General features: G+C 41.3%; 3 protein-coding genes across 6 annotated transcripts in view; 2 read left to right on the top strand and 1 right to left on the bottom strand.

The window, feature by feature from the left end:
- The first annotated feature begins 84 nt into the window (after window positions 1-84).
- LOC139570333 (protein FAM234A-like) lies at window positions 85-6,191 on the top strand. Its single transcript, XM_071392132.1, has 12 exons — window positions 85-222; window positions 923-1,216; window positions 1,439-1,549; window positions 2,231-2,413; window positions 2,747-2,871; window positions 3,128-3,260; window positions 3,534-3,666; window positions 3,882-4,025; window positions 4,811-4,892; window positions 5,028-5,180; window positions 5,448-5,550; window positions 5,840-6,191. The coding sequence occupies exons 2-12, from the start codon at window positions 958-960 to the stop codon at window positions 6,049-6,051; spliced, it is 1,638 nt and encodes a 545-aa protein (XP_071248233.1). The 5' UTR covers window positions 85-222; window positions 923-957; the 3' UTR covers window positions 6,052-6,191.
- A 5,867-nt stretch (window positions 6,192-12,058) lies between these two features.
- Window positions 12,059-16,030, top strand: cox6b1 (cytochrome c oxidase subunit 6B1). Its single transcript, XM_071392131.1, has 4 exons — window positions 12,059-12,399; window positions 14,054-14,167; window positions 14,549-14,649; window positions 15,793-16,030. Exons 2-4 carry the CDS (start codon window positions 14,062-14,064, stop codon window positions 15,844-15,846), a joined length of 261 nt encoding a protein of 86 aa, XP_071248232.1. The 5' UTR covers window positions 12,059-12,399; window positions 14,054-14,061; the 3' UTR covers window positions 15,847-16,030.
- Window positions 16,031-16,106: 76 nt separating this feature from the next.
- Window positions 16,107-17,917, bottom strand: part of LOC139570329 (katanin-interacting protein-like) — a 29,075-nt gene continuing 27,264 nt past the window's right edge. For all 4 annotated transcript variants that reach the window (XM_071392126.1, XM_071392125.1, XM_071392127.1 and 1 more), the window contains one exon: window positions 16,107-17,516. In XM_071392126.1, coding sequence (XP_071248227.1) covers window positions 17,495-17,516 — 22 coding nt within the window. In that variant the 3' untranslated portion in view covers window positions 16,107-17,494. The remainder of the gene's footprint in view (window positions 17,517-17,917) is intronic.

Genomic DNA, 17,917 nt, shown 5'->3' with positions numbered 1-17,917 from the left:
GTTTCACGACGGTGCACGCAATCGGGGATCCTTGGGATGTCCCTATCCCCATTGAAGCTGAAACGTAAAATGGGTAGGGTTGGGTCGTCCCAATGATCCCAGATTGCAATGACTATTTCACGATAGCTAGTAGGGCCTGTCAAGGTGTGAATTGTTTACGCAGGTGAAGTTGGATTGACAGTTCTCGATCAAACAAAGACACGGACAGAAGTAGCTTCTAAAGTAAGATAAAAAATAAATCAACTACTTGAAATAAATTAGACATTTATTTAAGGGCTCGAAATTGAATGGTGAACCTATCTAGATAGTTAGCTAACTAGTCTAGTCTGAGAGAATGCCAACGAATAGGTTTTGAGCCTGTAACGCGTTATCTAACGGTAGCTACTATGGCTAGCTATGCTAACTAGCTAGAAGTTGTGGTATCTTGACCAGGCTTTCAATGAAATTAACTCGCTAAATTGACATGTTATACATTATTACCGCAGCCAAATAACGCTAGCTAATTCTTAATCTAGGTTACCCAGAAGTAAAATTCTCTCGCGAAAGTTTATTTGACTGTTTCATCTGTCCACGACAATATGTTCATGAGAGATTAGTTAGTTCTTTGTTTGCGGAAGTGGTGAATCCAGAACCCAAACGGAGTCAGGGTGTATAGCTAGAATTAAACACTGAAATTGTACCTCAGGATATAATCAGTGCATGCTGTTACATGGTAGCTAGCTAGCTAAGGTCATGGGTTAATCATGTTATTGTTTTGTTCAGAAATTTCTGGAGGCAAACTTGAAAATGTTTGGAGTGAGATGGTGCGAGTGTGGAAATGGCTGGAGTCCCACAGGCAGACAGGAATACATTTGGTACTGTGTCAGTGCTGAGGGGGCAGTACAGGTTTGTGTCCTTTCCACCACATTTTCTCTGTGTTTAGGTCTGTTCGGGCTATGACACGTTGCTGAAGAGATAATGGAGCCAACAGACCATGCCACAGAAGCCGACCCCCTGAAGAGGGAGGAGGATGGGGTTGAGGGCGGTGGAACGGCACCACCAGCGCAGACCAAGAAGAAGAGTTTGGGTCTGGCCAAGTTGTCCCACTGGAGGACGGCTGCCTTCTTCCTCTCCCTCTTCCTCTGCCTCATCATCGTCTTCGCCTTCTCTTTCATCATCCCCTGTCCCGTCCGTCCGCAATACCTCACCTTCTGGAACCGCACCTTCCCCCAAGCAGGTGAGGAAGAGATACAGTGACACAATAGACCAGAGAAGGCCAGTTAAGAAGTTATTTAACCCCTGTGTTTTGCACTATGGACTGGATGAAAAAGTCTCAATCTCCATGAAAATAGCATTTAGTACAGGACCAGGTTATAACTGTCTGTGAAAACAACCCTAGATGTACTGTTTGTTTCTTTACCCAAAAGGTTAAACTTACTTCCTTTCCTTTCTCTCACAGCCACCTATGATTTCCTGGCCATTGAGGATGCAAGCAAAGACAAAGTGATGGACGTGTTGTTTGTCCTGAAGGCCCAGGAGGGCAGTCAGAACATTAGTTGTTTTGCTGAAGGTACTAGGAATACAGGTCTTACAGCAAATGCTTCATGCTTTGTCTTGCTAAAGGCCCATTGCAGTCAAAGTTATGTTTTCCCTCTGTTTAAGTATTATATTGTAGATAGCTGATGAAACTAACACTGTAAAAGGTTGAACAAATATTGTGTTATTCCCTGATAGCTTCTGGTTTAAAATACAATCTACACAGGACCTTCTAATCAGCAGGTTTGCATGGGTGGGAGTGTCAGCTTTCCATGGTGACATCCCGATTCTAGTTAAATAAAATAACTTTCTAGGAGTGAACAGAATGTTTTATATCAGAATTCTTGCCTGAGAAAGTTTTTTTTTTTAACAAAAAACTTTTTTCACATTTGAATGGAAATCTATAACAGTTAAGTACTTAGTTGTTACTTAGAAATAATTTGATATTAATATAAAAATGGCTGCATTGGGCATATAAGCATAATAATGAGGAGTATGTAGCTGCTTTTGTAGAATGGTTTCATTGAGATTGCAATAAAAGTAGAGGCTGCCAGCCAAAGATTCCCAGAAGACAAGCTAAAGTCCCCTCAATACAGAGATACTGTTTAATAATTCCTACTGTAATTGTTCTAACCAATATATTGTCTGCTGTGTCATTGTAAAATCTGTAGCTTGGCAGTGTCTGTGAGATTCACGTGTGCTGTATGACTTCCAGGTCTGGACACACCTTGTGTGTTTGTGTCGGCGGTAGCAGGGACCAACGGGGAGACTCTGTGGGAGCGGCCCTTGGCCCCTGAGTTCCACTGGGCCCAGTGTGGTCTGGACGGCCTTGGAGAAACCAACAGGGGCTGCCTGCTGTCCCACTCCAACCAGCTCACTGCCATCGACAAATACACTGGTGAGTGACTCCGATTCACGACTCTCTCGTTTACTCACCTCTCTCTCTACTATCTCACAAACAACACCTGAGCAGGAACGTATAGTCATGTTTTCACACCTTTTCCACCACAATGGTGGTTGAACGTCACACTTCAAGTATTCATGCTTTCTCTCCTAACGCCTTTCGTAAATCGCAAATATGTGCCTGCTTATCCCTCTAATGTATGATAGTTTGGTCTGTGTCTCGTCACTATTTTGTAACCTGACTCACTTCGAAGAAAACGTTCATGATTTCTGATGGAGGGGGGTTGTAGCTGTGAGTGAATTCTGAATACTTGGTATTTCTGTACAGGAGTGGTGACGTGGGCGCGGCTCCAGCCTCCCAACCTGAGGAGTACCTTACCTGTCCTCAGTGTCTCAGACCTGGATGGGGACGGGGTAAGCGACGTGGCTCTGGTGGCGCCCAGCCCAACGCAGGTAAACCTCAGAGGCGTCCTCGATGTCTCAGTTTAGTCGCACTCACCAGCTGTGTTCCGTATGACGACCGCTCAGACTAGAGGATGCGATATTACAGGATTTTCACTGTTTCCGTTTTATACCTTTGCTTTAAAACACAGGAAAATAATGCATGAGAAAATGTGTGCTTCACACATGAAATGGCAACCTCTGTGCCAGTACCTTTCAACAGAAGACCTCAAGACAGTTTGTTCTATTGTTATTCGTTGCGCTCTAGACACAGCTGGTGATCCTCTCGGGGAAGACCGGTGTCCAGATTGGCTCAGAGGTGGTTCTTGACACCGCTGAGTGTGCCATGCATCTCCTCCATTCCACAGGGAAAGGCTCCAACTATGTACTGCTCCAGAAAGGTGAGCAAGCCATTTGCCAAAGCCTGCTAGTGAGCTCATTTATAGATCTGTTGTCAATAATTCACTGACCAAACTATTGATCTCATAACATTCTATGTGATAGAACACATTGATTTCAGTCCTACTGTATGTGACCTTGTCCAACGGTCAGTGAGCTATCCCAGTACATTGATTTAAGGGTCCTATATGGCCAGTTGGCTACAGCCCACAGCATATTGATGTCCGTGTAATGTTATAGGACTGTTGTCACTGCCCTTTGTCCCCTCTCCCCAGACTCGGGGTTGTATGGCCTGGCCCTGTGGAGGATTGCAGCCCAGGCTAAGGCAGGCATGGAAAAAGGCCTCAAGAAGGACAAGCACTGGGAGCGCAAAGCCAATGACTCCTCTGGCCTTGTATCAATCTATGAGTAAGCTGGAGCAGCAGCTAGACGCTAATACACAATTCTCACAATGCCTCAAAATGTCACAGCTTGGGGTAAAACACAACACCAAAATACCAAACGTCTAGTGGTTAAATGATCATTTCTCATGTCTTATGTTCAATAACCTGGACCATAGACTGAAATTAATTGCTCATGCTAACATGGAGTCTTTCCTTTTGACGGCCGTTCGTCCCCTGCAGGTCTGGGTCATTGAGATACGTGTTAAGGATAGGGAAGGCAGAGGGTCCCTCCAACCTGCTACTGGTCACTGGGGGTAGTGTGGTGCTGATAGATGGCGACAGTCTGAACTTACTGTGGAGAGTCAACACCAGCACAGTCCTCAGGTAAAAATAAAACGTCATCACCCTACACACTGGTTAGTTAGTTAACATTGTCATGTAGCGTACTCTACACAGTTTTGAATGGTCATATCATAACTAACAACCTCCTCGTATTCATTAACATTTGTAATAAATTGCCACGCTCTGCATTGTGTGTGTGTGTGTGTGTGTGACGACAACTATGATAACCAAGGTATTTGGGCCAATGTCGTGTACTGACTTGGGAGGGTTTTAAGTACAGTACCAGTCAAAAGTTTGACTGGTACTCATTCAAGGGTTTTTCTTTATTTTTACTATTTTCTACATTGTAGAATAATAGTGAAGACATCATAGCTATGAAATAACACATATGGAATTATGTAGTAACCAAAAAAGTGTTAAACAAATCAAAATATATTTTATATTCTTCAAAGTAGCCACCCTTTGCCTTGATGACAGCTTTGCACACTCTTGGCATTCTCTCAACCAGCTTCATGAAGTAGTTACCTGAAATGCATTTCAATTAACAGTCACGTGCATTCCAGGTGACTACCTCATGAAGCTGGTTGAGATTAGGCCAAGAGTGTGCAAAGCTGTCATCAAGGCAAAGGGTGGCTACTTTGAAGAATATAAAATATATTTTGATTTGTTTAACACTTTTTTGGTTACTACATAATTCCATATGTGTTATTTCATCGTTTTGATGTCTTCACTATTATTCTACAATGTAGAAAATCAAGAAAAACCCTTGAATGAGTAGGTGTGTCCAAACTTTTGACTGGTACTGTACGTTTCTCCTCTCCACTCAGCGAGCCTTCTTTTGGCCACTTCAACAAAGATGGCACACTCGACATAGTGATCGAGGAGGACATTGGCAACCGCATTAAAAGGGTATGTGGGGACCAGCTTGGAAGCAATAGAAGAGACTCAATTTACCTGCTTGGTATTTCATCCCTTTTTGTTTTTCCACTCCTAGCTGCATTTGCATTGAATGTGACATCTACCCCTGCGCTGTGTGCATTGTAGGTGGTGATCCTGGACGGAAACACTGGAGGTACAGTGTGGGAGGTCAACCTACTGGCCAGCCCCAACTCACCCAAGCCAGCCTCAGTCAACACCATCAACTCCTTCTCTGTGTTCATGTTCTGGGGGCTGATGCCCTCCGAGGCCAATGCTACAGTGAGTACAGTGACTCTATGAGAACGGATCATTCACTGATCTTCATCTCGTTACATCTTCCTCTGTGTTCATGGAACCTTAGCCTGAGAATCTGAAGGCTTGCGTTAGCTTCCCGAGTTAATGCCTAGGATTCAGCTCAGTGGGCTAGCACAGGCTTGTGGCATGTAGAATACCCGGGTTCGAACTCAGGTCGATCCCATTCACATCTGTCATAGTGGTGCTGTTTAGACACGCTGACCTGTTTCTAAAAGAATGCTTTCCTACCAGAGGGATTTGAGTGAGGAGCGGCGCTCCTACATGCTGTATCCCCACTATTCCACAGTTCTCCTGGAGAAGAGCAACGTCATGGACCACATCATCGCATTTAAAGGTGAGCTACATGATTGAGCGAAACAATGTCATTATGCGGGACCGGTGAACCGTCTCAATAGCTCGGCTGTCTGAAAACGTTATTACCGCACCGCCCTCTCAGGGAGGAGGGACCTTGGATCTTTTCCTCCAATGCGCTTTGTGAGGAATTGAGAGGAAAAAGGACTTGGGATGCAAGGATTTGACGTCTAGTAACGTTTTCAGACAGCCCTAGTCTACTGTACTTGAGGATAATGACTATTCTCTAAGTCTACATGACTTGTTGTCCATGTGTTTTCTGCCTGTCCTAGCCACCCTGTTGGAGCGGGGGCGCCACGCCTGCTACATCATGTTGACGGGGCCCGAGGGGGAGGGGACCGAGGGGACGGTGGACCTTAGCAAGCGCAAACTGAAACAGGACGTCACCGACAGCCGGGTCCTCCGCCTGGGCTCCATAAGCAGTAAAGACACTAACGAGGAAATCAAAGAGGCCTTCCAGAGACTGCGTTTCAGCGATGAGTGACAGGCCACTGTTACCATGACAACATTGCTGCTGATATCGAAACTGTGTTACAATAGATATGACAACCGTTACTGCTGACAATCAACCAACTGTGTAGCTATGGTTACCTTAAAGCTGACTACTAAACCTTCTTCTGCTGACCTTGTATTCAGACTGTCCCATCATGACAATCAGATTAATTTAGCTCAGTTTTCTTAGTGTGGAAATAGGCACAGTAGTGGCAGACTTGGCTTTGGGTCTATGCAACCAATAACTGCACTAATCACAGAAAACTGCCAGGGTATACCAACCAGGCAATATGGTATTATGAGGTACTGTATCTGAATTAATTTATGCACAACTAGTAGGCTACCGTGTGGGATAGTTTTTAGAAACCTTTGCTGTAGCAACTTCAGCCTCTGTAAAGGTGGCTAAAGTGACTAAGCATTTATGTTATGCAACAAAAAGAGGCACTAAAAGCCCCAAAGAGCTGCATGGGCAACCCTGTGGTTAGTGGAAATATCTTAAGGGTACTGCTTCCATATAAAATTACAAGTCATAGCCTTATATTGTAGCCAGAGGTACTGTGGTAGATGACAATCAGATGAAACTAGTAGCAGGTACAGTACTATTCCAAGTTGCTGTAAATTAGGGTATTTTTAAATGTACATTGACAGAGCTGTAGGCCCTGTATGAGGGACTCAAGCCTTGAAAGTTGAACGTTTCTGGTGATCTGTGTTGACGTTCAAATCAGGCAAAAGATGACGGGAAAAGGAAAGCTTCAGAAAATTCTTATGGGCTACCCCCCCCCCCCCCCCCCCATCTCTTAAAAAAAAATATATGCTTTAAAGTGATCTTGTATGGGAATGAGGGTTTAATAGTTTGCCTTATACATTAATATATTGAACCTTCTTTTTGAGATGATTTTTCCTTCTCATTTGACTTATCTATTCATCTCTAAAAACATTTTTTCAGATCTGCGCGAGCCGACACCCGCATAGCTGTTTTTGCGGTGTTGGAGGAGGAACTTGGGGTTCTATTCAATCCGTATCACAGAAGTTCAGCTTTGCAGCGTGATTGAAATGTAAAGGGATTGTTCGTGCTTTAGCGGAAACTGCATTCACGGTAAGCGCTACATGTCGGCTCAATCGGAAATTATCTTTACATTTCTATCGCTGAATCTGCAACTAGAAATAACTATTGGTTTTCTGGTTCGTTAAAAGACCTAAACTTAGATATGTTTTTGTTGGGTTAATAAATTAGACCATGCCCATTTCAAGCTTATCTTTCAAAAAAAAGTTACATCAGAATATTTAGCTAAGTTAGCTGGCTAACTCATTGATCCTATTTTGTAGTATACCCCCACAGCTCTCGAAGTCCCTGATTTAAGTCACAACTTGCTGTGTAGTTGCGTATCAGCCAGACTAGGTGGAACTGCATGAGCCGTCAAATCCGCAAGCTGCTCCAAGCATAACTGGTGCCACATTCAAAACAACTGGGAACATGGAAATGGCCAACTTCAGTGCATTCAAAACAACTGAACTCGTAAAAAAACAAAAACAAGCTCAGACTGGGGGAAAATTGATTTGAATGGTCATTCAGCTCGGAATTCCAACTCGGGAACTCTGGCCTCATTCTAGAGCTCTGACTTTCCGACCTAAAGATCACTGAAGTCATGATTTGACCTCTTATTTTTCCAAGTTCCCAGTTGTTTTGAACGCAGCATGGGAACTCTGGGGAAAAATACGAGGTAAAATCATGATGTCTGCAGTGGTGGAAAAGGTGCTCAATTGTCATACTTGAGTAAAAGTTAAGATGCCTTAATAGAAAATGACTCAAGTAAAAGTGAGTCACCCAGTAAAATACTAATTGAGTAAAAGTATCTGGTTTTAAATGTACAGTAGTTGAAAAAGTACTCAATTGTCATAAGTAAAAGTTGTACATACATTTTTTTATATTAAGCAAACCCGATATCACAATTTTCTTGTTTTTTTAAATGATGTACAATCAGGGGAACACTCCAACACTCATAATTTACAAACGCAATATTTGTGTTTTGTGAGTTCACCAGATCAGAGGCAGTAGGGATGACAATGCGTTGTATTGATAGGTGCTTGAGTTGGACCATAATGCTGTCCAGCATGAGCATTCTCAATGTAAAGAGTAGGCTACTTTTGGGTGTCTGGGAAAATGTATGAGAGTAAAAACAAAGTACATATTTTCTTTAGGAATGTAGGGGAGTAAAAGATGTCAAAATAGTAAAGTACAGATAGCCCCAAAAAACGACTTATGTAGTACTTCAAAGTATTTTTTATTTAGTTACTTTACACCACTGGATGTCGGTGATATCCAGGTCGTAAAGTCAGACCTCTAGAAAGGAGCCGAGTTCCCGAGTTGGATGACCGTTCAAAACTATTTTTCCCAGTCAGAGCAACAAAAAATGTGAGTTCCCAGTTGTCTTGGACGCAACATATACCTATAGCGGACATTGGCTAAAGCATAAATCATAGTCCACAGACGCAAGGACGCGATAGTCCTGCTTCCCATTATAACATAGCTACATGTCTCTGGCACCATCATCCGCGGGGGATTTACAGCTCGAACGAGCACCTCCCCACAATGCCCAACCAACGCGACTCCCGGTATGTGTCTTCTACTCATTAGAATGAATGATGCAATGATTCACCACTCTGTACTTGCTTGTTTTGTTACATGAACTAAAATTAGGCTTTAGGTGAATTAAGAATTTTTAGCAACCAGGAAATGGCGGAGTGATTTCTGCATATTGTACCTTTGACACGAGTGGGATGGTTGTGGCTTCATGACAAATCACAAGAGAACCTGCAGACGGATTTGACATCTCCAGCTCAGTTACACCGTCAAAACGTAATCTATTGGGGTGTCTGCTATTGCCGATTAATGCTTGATCTGATTTGAATCTAGGCCTAAATTATGTTGCAATTTCAAATATTATAAATTGAATTAGAAAAAGTACATCATGAATGAAGCTGTGTTATGGTGGCAAGCGAGTTTGAAAACAGGATACATATTAGTCGTTACTATACACAATGACAGTGTATAGTTTGGTCTATAGCATAATCATTTACTCCATTTACTTATGTTAAAGAAAGGGAAGTACGGAATTGTAACAGCAAATCCACTACTCTACATGGGTTGACTAGGGGTCGTTCACATCTCACTAGGGCCAGCTTTATTACTTCATCAATGGGCGCATTCGAGTGGATCACTTTTTTCAAGGCGTTTCAAAGTGTGTTGCATTATGTGTATAAAAATGGTCGGACTTGCGACTACAACAACCAAACGTCATGCACTTTCGACTGCAAATATCTGCAGTTTCTCTGCAGAACCAAAGCTTTGTGGGAGACAACCTTTTTCTGTTTTCTTGGAAGCAAAAGGCACTACATGCTCATAAATGGTTGATGTGGCCACCTATCATTGGTTATTATCAATGCATGTTTACTTTTCTGGGTGGATGACTATTTAGCATTTAAATACATTTTTATTCTTACAATTGAATTACATAGGCATATACATGTGATCCAAATTTCTAGCATAAATAAATTAAATATCCTACTCGTGACAATATACCTATCTAGATGTTACTGTAATGTTGTCCAATGTTATAGCCTACAATTTGTCTTGTCTGCAATATTGCCTTCACCAAACAAATTAAAATGTCTTGATCATCTATTAAGTGTGTAAATAAAATGGAATACACTGAACAAAAATATAAACGTAAAGTGTTGGTCCCATGTTACATGAACTGAAATAAAAAATCTCATTTTCCTTACACACAAAAAGTGTATTTCTCATGTTGTGCACACCTTTGTTTACATCCCCGTTAGTGAGCATTTCTCCTTTGCCAAAATAATTTAATGTTCATTTCTCTACCATATGCTGTCTCCAACATTGTTTTGGAGAATTTGGCAGTACGTCCAACTGGCCTCACAACCGCAAACCACGTGTAACCACGCCAGCCCAGGACCTCCACATCTGGGTTCTTCACCTGCGGAATCGTCTGAGGGGGGTGGGGTGCTGAGGAGTATTTCTGTCTGTAATAAAGCCATATTGTGGGAAACAACTCATTCTGATTGGCTGGGCCTGGCTACCCAGTGGGTGAGCCTATTCCCTCCAAGGCCCACCCATCGCTGCACCCCTGCCCAGTCATTGGAAATCCATAGATTAGGGCCTAATGAATTTATTTAAATTGACTAATTTCCTTATATGAACTGTAACTCAGTAAAATCTTTGAAATTGTTGCATGTTGGTGTTTATATTTTTTGTTCAGTAAAGATATTGTAGACTACACATGGGTTATTGTAGGGGATTTCTACACTAGCAATTTTAGAGGCTTAAATCTGTGTCTGGGAAACTCATAGCCAGTATGAGAGATGATGTACATGTATAGTCTAATCTGTTTCTGTACAGTGAGTGTTTTGTCCTTCATGTGATTGAATGAAAGTATGTTAATTACATGCTTACTGACAAAAGCAATGTAAATGTTGAAAATTAATGAACTCCAGCCTGTAGTGATGCTGACATGCAATTAATTACCACACACTAAGAATCTTTATGGACTCCATCTAATCCGACCTGTTACAATTCACAAATACTAATCAGGAAGGTACACATAATGGCAATCAACAGAGCATATCCCATATGCTGCAAAAACACATATGTTCTCATTCTAGTAGCGTATGCATTCCCCACCTGGTTATATATTGAGAAAACCATCACAAAAATACAAAACAAGTTAGAAAGAGCTTGCCAAGTGGGTGGGCCTATTTCCTCATGACTTGCATTTCCTCTAATTTCCTGTTGATCATGTTCAGCTTCATGTAGGAGAAGTGGAATTTTGACAATAATCCACAATAACAAAGGTGAATGCCATGTCTGCAAGAACAGCACTTGTCTGACTTGCATATGTATCTCCCCCGAATCTACTCCTCAAATTCCGTCTACAGTCGGCTAACCACTCAAACGCGCCCAATGATATACCTATAACTGTAGGCTATAGTTTCCGCACTGAGCAGAATAATCTTTACGCATGGTGCTGGGAGGGAGAACGAGCGCTCACGTCTCACCCCGGTTGTGTCTATTGGCATGATGTTTCCCCATGACTTGCATTGGGTATAGGCATTTGGATACAAATATCCGATCCTTTTTGAGGAGGAGAATGTAACATCTTTCCTCGCGGAGTTTTAGACCGAATCCTACATTCGACATTATGTTGCATTCTATTTATTATTATTTAACCTTTATTTAACCAGGCAAGTCAGTTTAGAACAAATTCTTATTTACAATGACGGCGTACCCCGGCCAAACCCGGACGACGCTGGGCCAATTGTGCGCCGCCCTATGGGACTCCCAATCACGGCCGGATGTGATGCAGCCTGGATTCGAACCAATGCCTCTTGCATTGAGATGCAGCGCCTTAGACCGCTGCGCCACTCGGGTCTAGAGCAGACTCGTCCAGAAAAGGGAAAGTTCAATGTCTGAAGAGATGGAGACTGTTGCGCAGTGACGGTTGTCTCGGCGTTTGTTTGGGTTCATTTGAAAATGATCTTTATAGTGTAGGAAAAAATAAAAAAGTTTGTATATGGTTATTGTTTTACAAACCGACAGAACGATTAAACCAGCTCAGACATACGAATGATAGCCCGCATGTGTTGATGGATGTCTGTCCATCTATATCCATCGATTGATCAATAGGCGCATCTGAATAGCAGCAATTGTAACTTTAACTTGGCAATGGATTTGCATCCATTCCATGTCCCAAAATGGTACCCAAATACAGCTGGCTAAAATTCAACTCATTCAACCTAGCCTATCTTCATTAAATTCATTCACCAAAAGTTATCAGTGTAACATACTGTACAGATTACAGTTATTATTTACAAATAAAAACTTTTTTTCTGTCTTATCTAACCTATTTTGGCATTAGGCCAGGCCTATATCAATTATCTACTAGTAACAGGCGGACAGAATTCCTGTTAAACTGCCACTTCCTCAACTGCAAAATGTAGGCTATCATGTTTTGCCATACACCTATAATATCACACAAATGATGGCAATTACCATATTTTGGGTAAAATTAAAGGTTTCCAGTGATTTATCCTTAGTTGTATGTGATCGATCTTGCACATGATTAAACTATCTCAGTCATTCCAATGTGACCTGCGTCCGCCATACCGTTTTGATAGGACTGCACGGCTACAACATCCACAAGACCAGCGCGCGCGCAAGGGCGCACTCCAGTCATCAGCCAAGGGAACCTACGCGTGGTGTTCGGGTATCATCATCGTCAGTACAATAGTCACTTTGAACAACGCAGCACTTGCCACAAAGGTAAATATTTGTTACATTTTTAGTATAAGCCTAAATAAAAATCTGCCTATATTAGGCCTACACCATATTTTATGCAACACGAATATAGTGTTTTAAGGTGGGAAGCTTCTGAAAATGAAACCATGAGCAAACAAGTCGATCATTCGCCTAGTTATTTTATTTCCTCATTTGCTTGCGAGTGACTTGTTTATCGTATACAACACTCTAAATTAACAGACAAAAAAACGTAATTAGGACTAATTCATATTGATTAAGAAGGCTACTTCTTAGATATGGGTGATTATGCTTAAGAACATTGTATTGGCGTTCCTATTAGTCTATTGTATTTCTGTATTATTGTACCTAAATACCAATTCGTCTAATTAAGTTCTGTAATGTAGAAAAGTGGCCATTGTATTAGGCTTGTGGCGCCCCACTTCTATCCTCAGTGACAACATTTGGTCTGTAACCACAGAAATGCTTATTGGTACTTTTCCTTAAAAATCGACACTTAGGTCGTAGACAATTGAAATTAGACTATTTTGTCTGTAGTGTAGCCTAAACATAGCCTCATCATACCTGCTAAGGAGCTTTTTAGTCACCTTCACTCAGGGCCGGCCTTTGCCTTTTGGGGGCCCTAAGCGAGATTTGGTTGGGGGGGGCACCTCGTGAAAAAACATTTTAGTGGCCCCCCCCTCTTGACGATAAAGAGAAACATTTAAGTTTTAAAGTACATTTCCTGCAATTCTACACATTTTGCTATGGGGTGGAGAGAACATTTTGCAATTGTATAACAATTTTCATGCAATTCTACTGAATTTCAATTCTACAAATTTTGCCATGGGCCAGAGAGAAACATTTAGCAGTTTTACAGCGAATTTCCTGAAATTCTACACATTTTGCTATGGGGCGGACAGAACATGTAAAAAAATGTATAACACATTTCATGCAATTCTACTCATTTTGCCATGGGGCAGAGACATTTTGTTCTTTAGTTTTACAGCTAACTTCCTGCAATCCTACATATTTTGCCATCGGGTGGAGAGAACTTTTTGCAGTTTTAAAGCTAATTTCCTGCAATTCCAAACATTTTGCCATGACTTATGCAATGTTAATATGCTATCTGAGTGAGAATGATGAACAAAATCAAAATGGGCCCCCTGGAGGTCAGGGCCCATGGACACGTGCCCTGCGTGTCCGGTTGGTTTTCGGCCATGATTACTACAAGTTTAGATAGCTGGCTAAACTAACTACCAATCAAAGAATTGTCAGCTGACATGGCCAATTGAGTGACTGTTAGTGACTGACATAACAAGAGAAAAACTGCTGATGCACAACCACATTTCGAAATTGCACCTGCTATATTCTATTATTCTTACTCTCAGTAAGGTGAGAACATGACTGAGTTGCCAAAAATGTATAATAAACACACACACACACACATACGTATAATATATAGTGTGTGTGTGTGTGTACGTACATACATACGTACATACATATATTTCTATATATTTTTGGGTCGGGGCCCCCTAGCTGGCGGGAGCCCTAAGCAACTGCTTATGTCGCTTATGCCTGGGGTCGGCCCTGCCTTCAATTGATAGCGTCATTGTAGGCTTTTGACAGAGGTTATTCCATTTTCTTGCATCCTCCTCATTCAAGCATGTTTTCCCGACAGAACTAAAAATGGCAGAGGATATTGCGACTAAGCTCCAGAACTACCGCACTGCTCCCTTCGATGCCAGATTCCCCAATCAAAATCAGACAAGGAACTGCTTCTACAACTATCTGGGTAAGTCTGGACTCCAAGGTCAAAGTCTAGGACTCTGGTCCTGTAGTCATACCAGTCACGTAGGCAAGTACAGATAAATCCTTTATCTATCCAGTGCTTTTCTTAATTGTGAATGTGTTTGGTGTGTGCCAATTCATTTTGTGGACAGAACCATGTCCTTGTGGAAAACGTCTATTTTAGAATGTGTGTCAAAAAGGTGATTCATTTACCTGGTAAAATAAGGGTTCAAATTAAAGACCCTGACCGTAACCTTTTTAGAGGACTGTAATCCAATTTTTTATATTTACACAAGACCACTGACAAGACCACAACCCTTGCCCCGAACTCATTGACGTGCACATTTTTCCCCTAACATCCCCATTGTTGTCGCTATATTTATAGATTATCATCGCTGCCAAAAATCCCTGGACGCCAAAGGAGTCGACACTGCCCCGTGTGACTGGTATAAGAGGGTCTACAAATCACTGTGCCCCATTTCCTGGGTAATGCTTTTAAGATATTATTTCATTAGCTAAAAGTCCTTAAGTGAATTGGAAAGGATTTCTGAAGTAGACCTACAGTATTGATAACACAATCTGTGGGTTGACTGACTGGTCTATAAGTACATTGAGGTCATTTGAGGTCATGTGTCCATTGCTCATCCTGTTACACATTTTTCTTCACTTAAAAAGCAAAACAACAGGCTATTATGGTACATAGTGTGATTTGCTACACTTAACTGAATTTCAAGCATGGCTTTTTTATTTTTTATTAAAGAGGTTACTGGGTTCAAAGGGTTATAGACATCATTTGAAGGGGGGTCTGTCTTCAACTATTGCTGGTACAACAGACAGTAAGCATTATTGGAGAAAAAAGCTCTGGCCTTATTCAATTAGCCCTATTCTGAGCTATACATGACTCCGGCCTTATCAAGTCAAGCAAATAGTGGCCATAAAAAGGCTGTAACGGTTTTCCTCCTCCTCTTCATCCGAAGAGGAGGAGCAGGGATTGAACCAAGGCGCAGCGTTTTGAAATGACATGATATTTTATTAAACAAAAACAGACGAAGACGAAAACGAACTATACTTGATAACTAACAAAACAACAAACGATGTAGACAGACCTGAACGACGAACTTACATATAACACGAAGAACTCACGAACAGACTACAAAAACCGAGACAGTCCCGTATGGTGCGACAAACACTGACACAGGAGACAACCACCCACAAACAAACAGTGAGAACAACCTACCTTAATATGACTCTCAATCAGAGGAAACGTCAAACACCTGCCTCTGATTGAGAGCCATACCAGGCAACCCAAAACCAACATAGAAACAGAAAACATAGACTGCCCACCCAAAACTCACGCCCTGACCAATAAACACATACAAAACAAGAGAAAACAGGTCAGGAACGTGACAAAGGCAAACTCTTTAGTCAGCAGAGTTATTAATATTCAAACGTGATTCCTCTCAGAGTTCATTGACCTTTCGCAAAATGAGATACTGTATGACTATACCCAATCCAAATCTAATAAAAATCATGCAGGATAATTGGTCTGTTACAACTACGTCAACATGTAGGGGTTTTAACCGATCTGGTCTGTCAAGTAAATGTTTATTTTACCCGTTTGTCCCCCAGATCCAGAAATGGGACGACCAGAGGGAGCAGGGGACCTTCCCAGGGAAAATTTGAATGGCATCTCCAAAGAAGTGTACTTCATGGCAATATGTTTGTATGAGTAGGACTCCAGGTCGGTCGTCCACTACTCCTCTGGAATGTGAGCAGAGTATAACTGAATACCGTAGTCATTCCTTATCAAAGAGAATAATTGTGTTGCAGATTCTGCATTAAAGTGTCTTGGGCGATATTTATCAAACTGAAGAGTCCATATATTTTCTGGGGGCATTGAAGAGAAGTAGCATTACGTGACATCATGACACCAAGACTCACTCTGTCACTTGTTTTAAAAGGATTTCATTTTATTTATTCAAATAAAATACACTTATTTGAACAAGATTAAAAAAAGAATAAAAATATTTCAACACGGAATGTCACACTTAACAGTAATAACACCGTCACTCAAAGCATGACTGAGGTGCAGTGTGAAGCCTGTACCCACAGACTGACATTTTAAAATCAAATACATAAAACTGCATTTAAAAAAAACAACATGTAACTCCTCTATCATATACAAGAGTATTTAGTAAGAAATAGGCTATATTGTGGCTCAATGAAGCAGCAAATTCTTTAAAAAATACAAGGGTCTACCTTTTTAAATTTGTAACCGAAGCCACAACTGTGGTAACTTGTCCATGCAACAAAATACTACTGGGTATAAGGTATACCACGCCAACTATAGATTATACTCAAACATTCAAGATAAAATAAGACTTCAGCAAAGATCCATCCCTTTGTAAAGATCACATTTTACCTATTTGAGGTATGTTTTCAGTGTTTGCATATTAAATATTTCTGGTTACATATGGTTACATATTCTTAGGTGTTTTTCTAACTAAAGGCCAAAATGTTGTTTACACAATAATATATACCTTGATAATATATTTAAACTTTTGTAAATAACAACATTTTAGCCTACAACTACAACTATCGCTACAAGTGGGTGTCTCAAATAACTGTTTTCATATCAAACAACTTCAATAAAGGTCACTTAGTTTGCAAACATGTCTTTGTAATACATAGTGTTGAACGTCTATAGTTTCACCGATATATTACTTAATCAAAAATATTATATATTAATATATTCAGGATTGCAAAATGTATATCTAAGCAAGTGTACTGTTTTTGTGTTAAGCAAATGCAGCGGCCTAGGATGGCTTAAAACTGCTTAAAACTGTATCCGACCTATTGCTTTAATGTGACCAATACTCAGTACCGATGCCTGATTCTACTTTATGCAACAGACAGTCAGTCATATTATCCACCCTGCGTTATAAAACCTTTCAAAGGTTAAACCTCCATCCGACACCACAGACACCTAGAAAAATCATTCGACTGTGAGATATTAGACTAGAGAAAATATGAACTGGTTAACTGCATAGCATTCAGATGGGGTTGGTGCACATTGCAGGTGCATTACTCAATTGTCATGTGTTATGCCACTAGGCTAGGGGCTATTAAAACTAGGCTTTTCATCAACACAACTCATCCATAAAATGTAGCATCTGGATCCCATCTATTAAGAGCGTACTTGTTGCCACGGAGTTCATCTTTGAGTAGCTCTGCACCACGAGCGGCAGGTGAACGCAGCACAACATCAAGAGGGGCAGCGACAGACAGGAGTAGTATCATCACCAGGCACAAAGATGGCCGACATAGCAGCCTAATATAGGTTCACTCTGACACTGTGAAAAGGACAATCACAACTGGAGTTACTACAAAAAGGTTGGACGTGTGTGACGCAGTACTGACGTAGTACTACACGGGTACTATACATATTATGTAGTACTACACAGTTATTATGTGATGTAGTACTACTACACAGGGACTACTAATCGGATGTAACGTTAGCACTACACAAGTACTATACATCTGATGTAGTACTACAAAGGTACTATTAATCTGATATAGTATTACACAGGTACTATACATCTGTTGGAGTCTAGAGAGATCGGAGTGACAAGACAACCAATCCAACCAGAAAGTGGAAGGCCAACCCTGTGTGCGGATGGATACAAACCCAATGTGTTCTGTACAAGCCTCTTCAAAAGTAGACCCACCCCACACACAAGAGCTGTCACTAGGC

The sequence above is a fragment of the Salvelinus alpinus genome, chromosome 3, assembly GCF_045679555.1.
Source record: "Salvelinus alpinus chromosome 3, SLU_Salpinus.1, whole genome shotgun sequence".
Taxonomy (NCBI): Eukaryota; Metazoa; Chordata; class Actinopteri; order Salmoniformes; family Salmonidae; genus Salvelinus; species Salvelinus alpinus.
The sequence above is the reverse complement of the archived record's forward strand: the minus strand, read 5'-3'. Positions and strand labels throughout refer to the sequence as shown.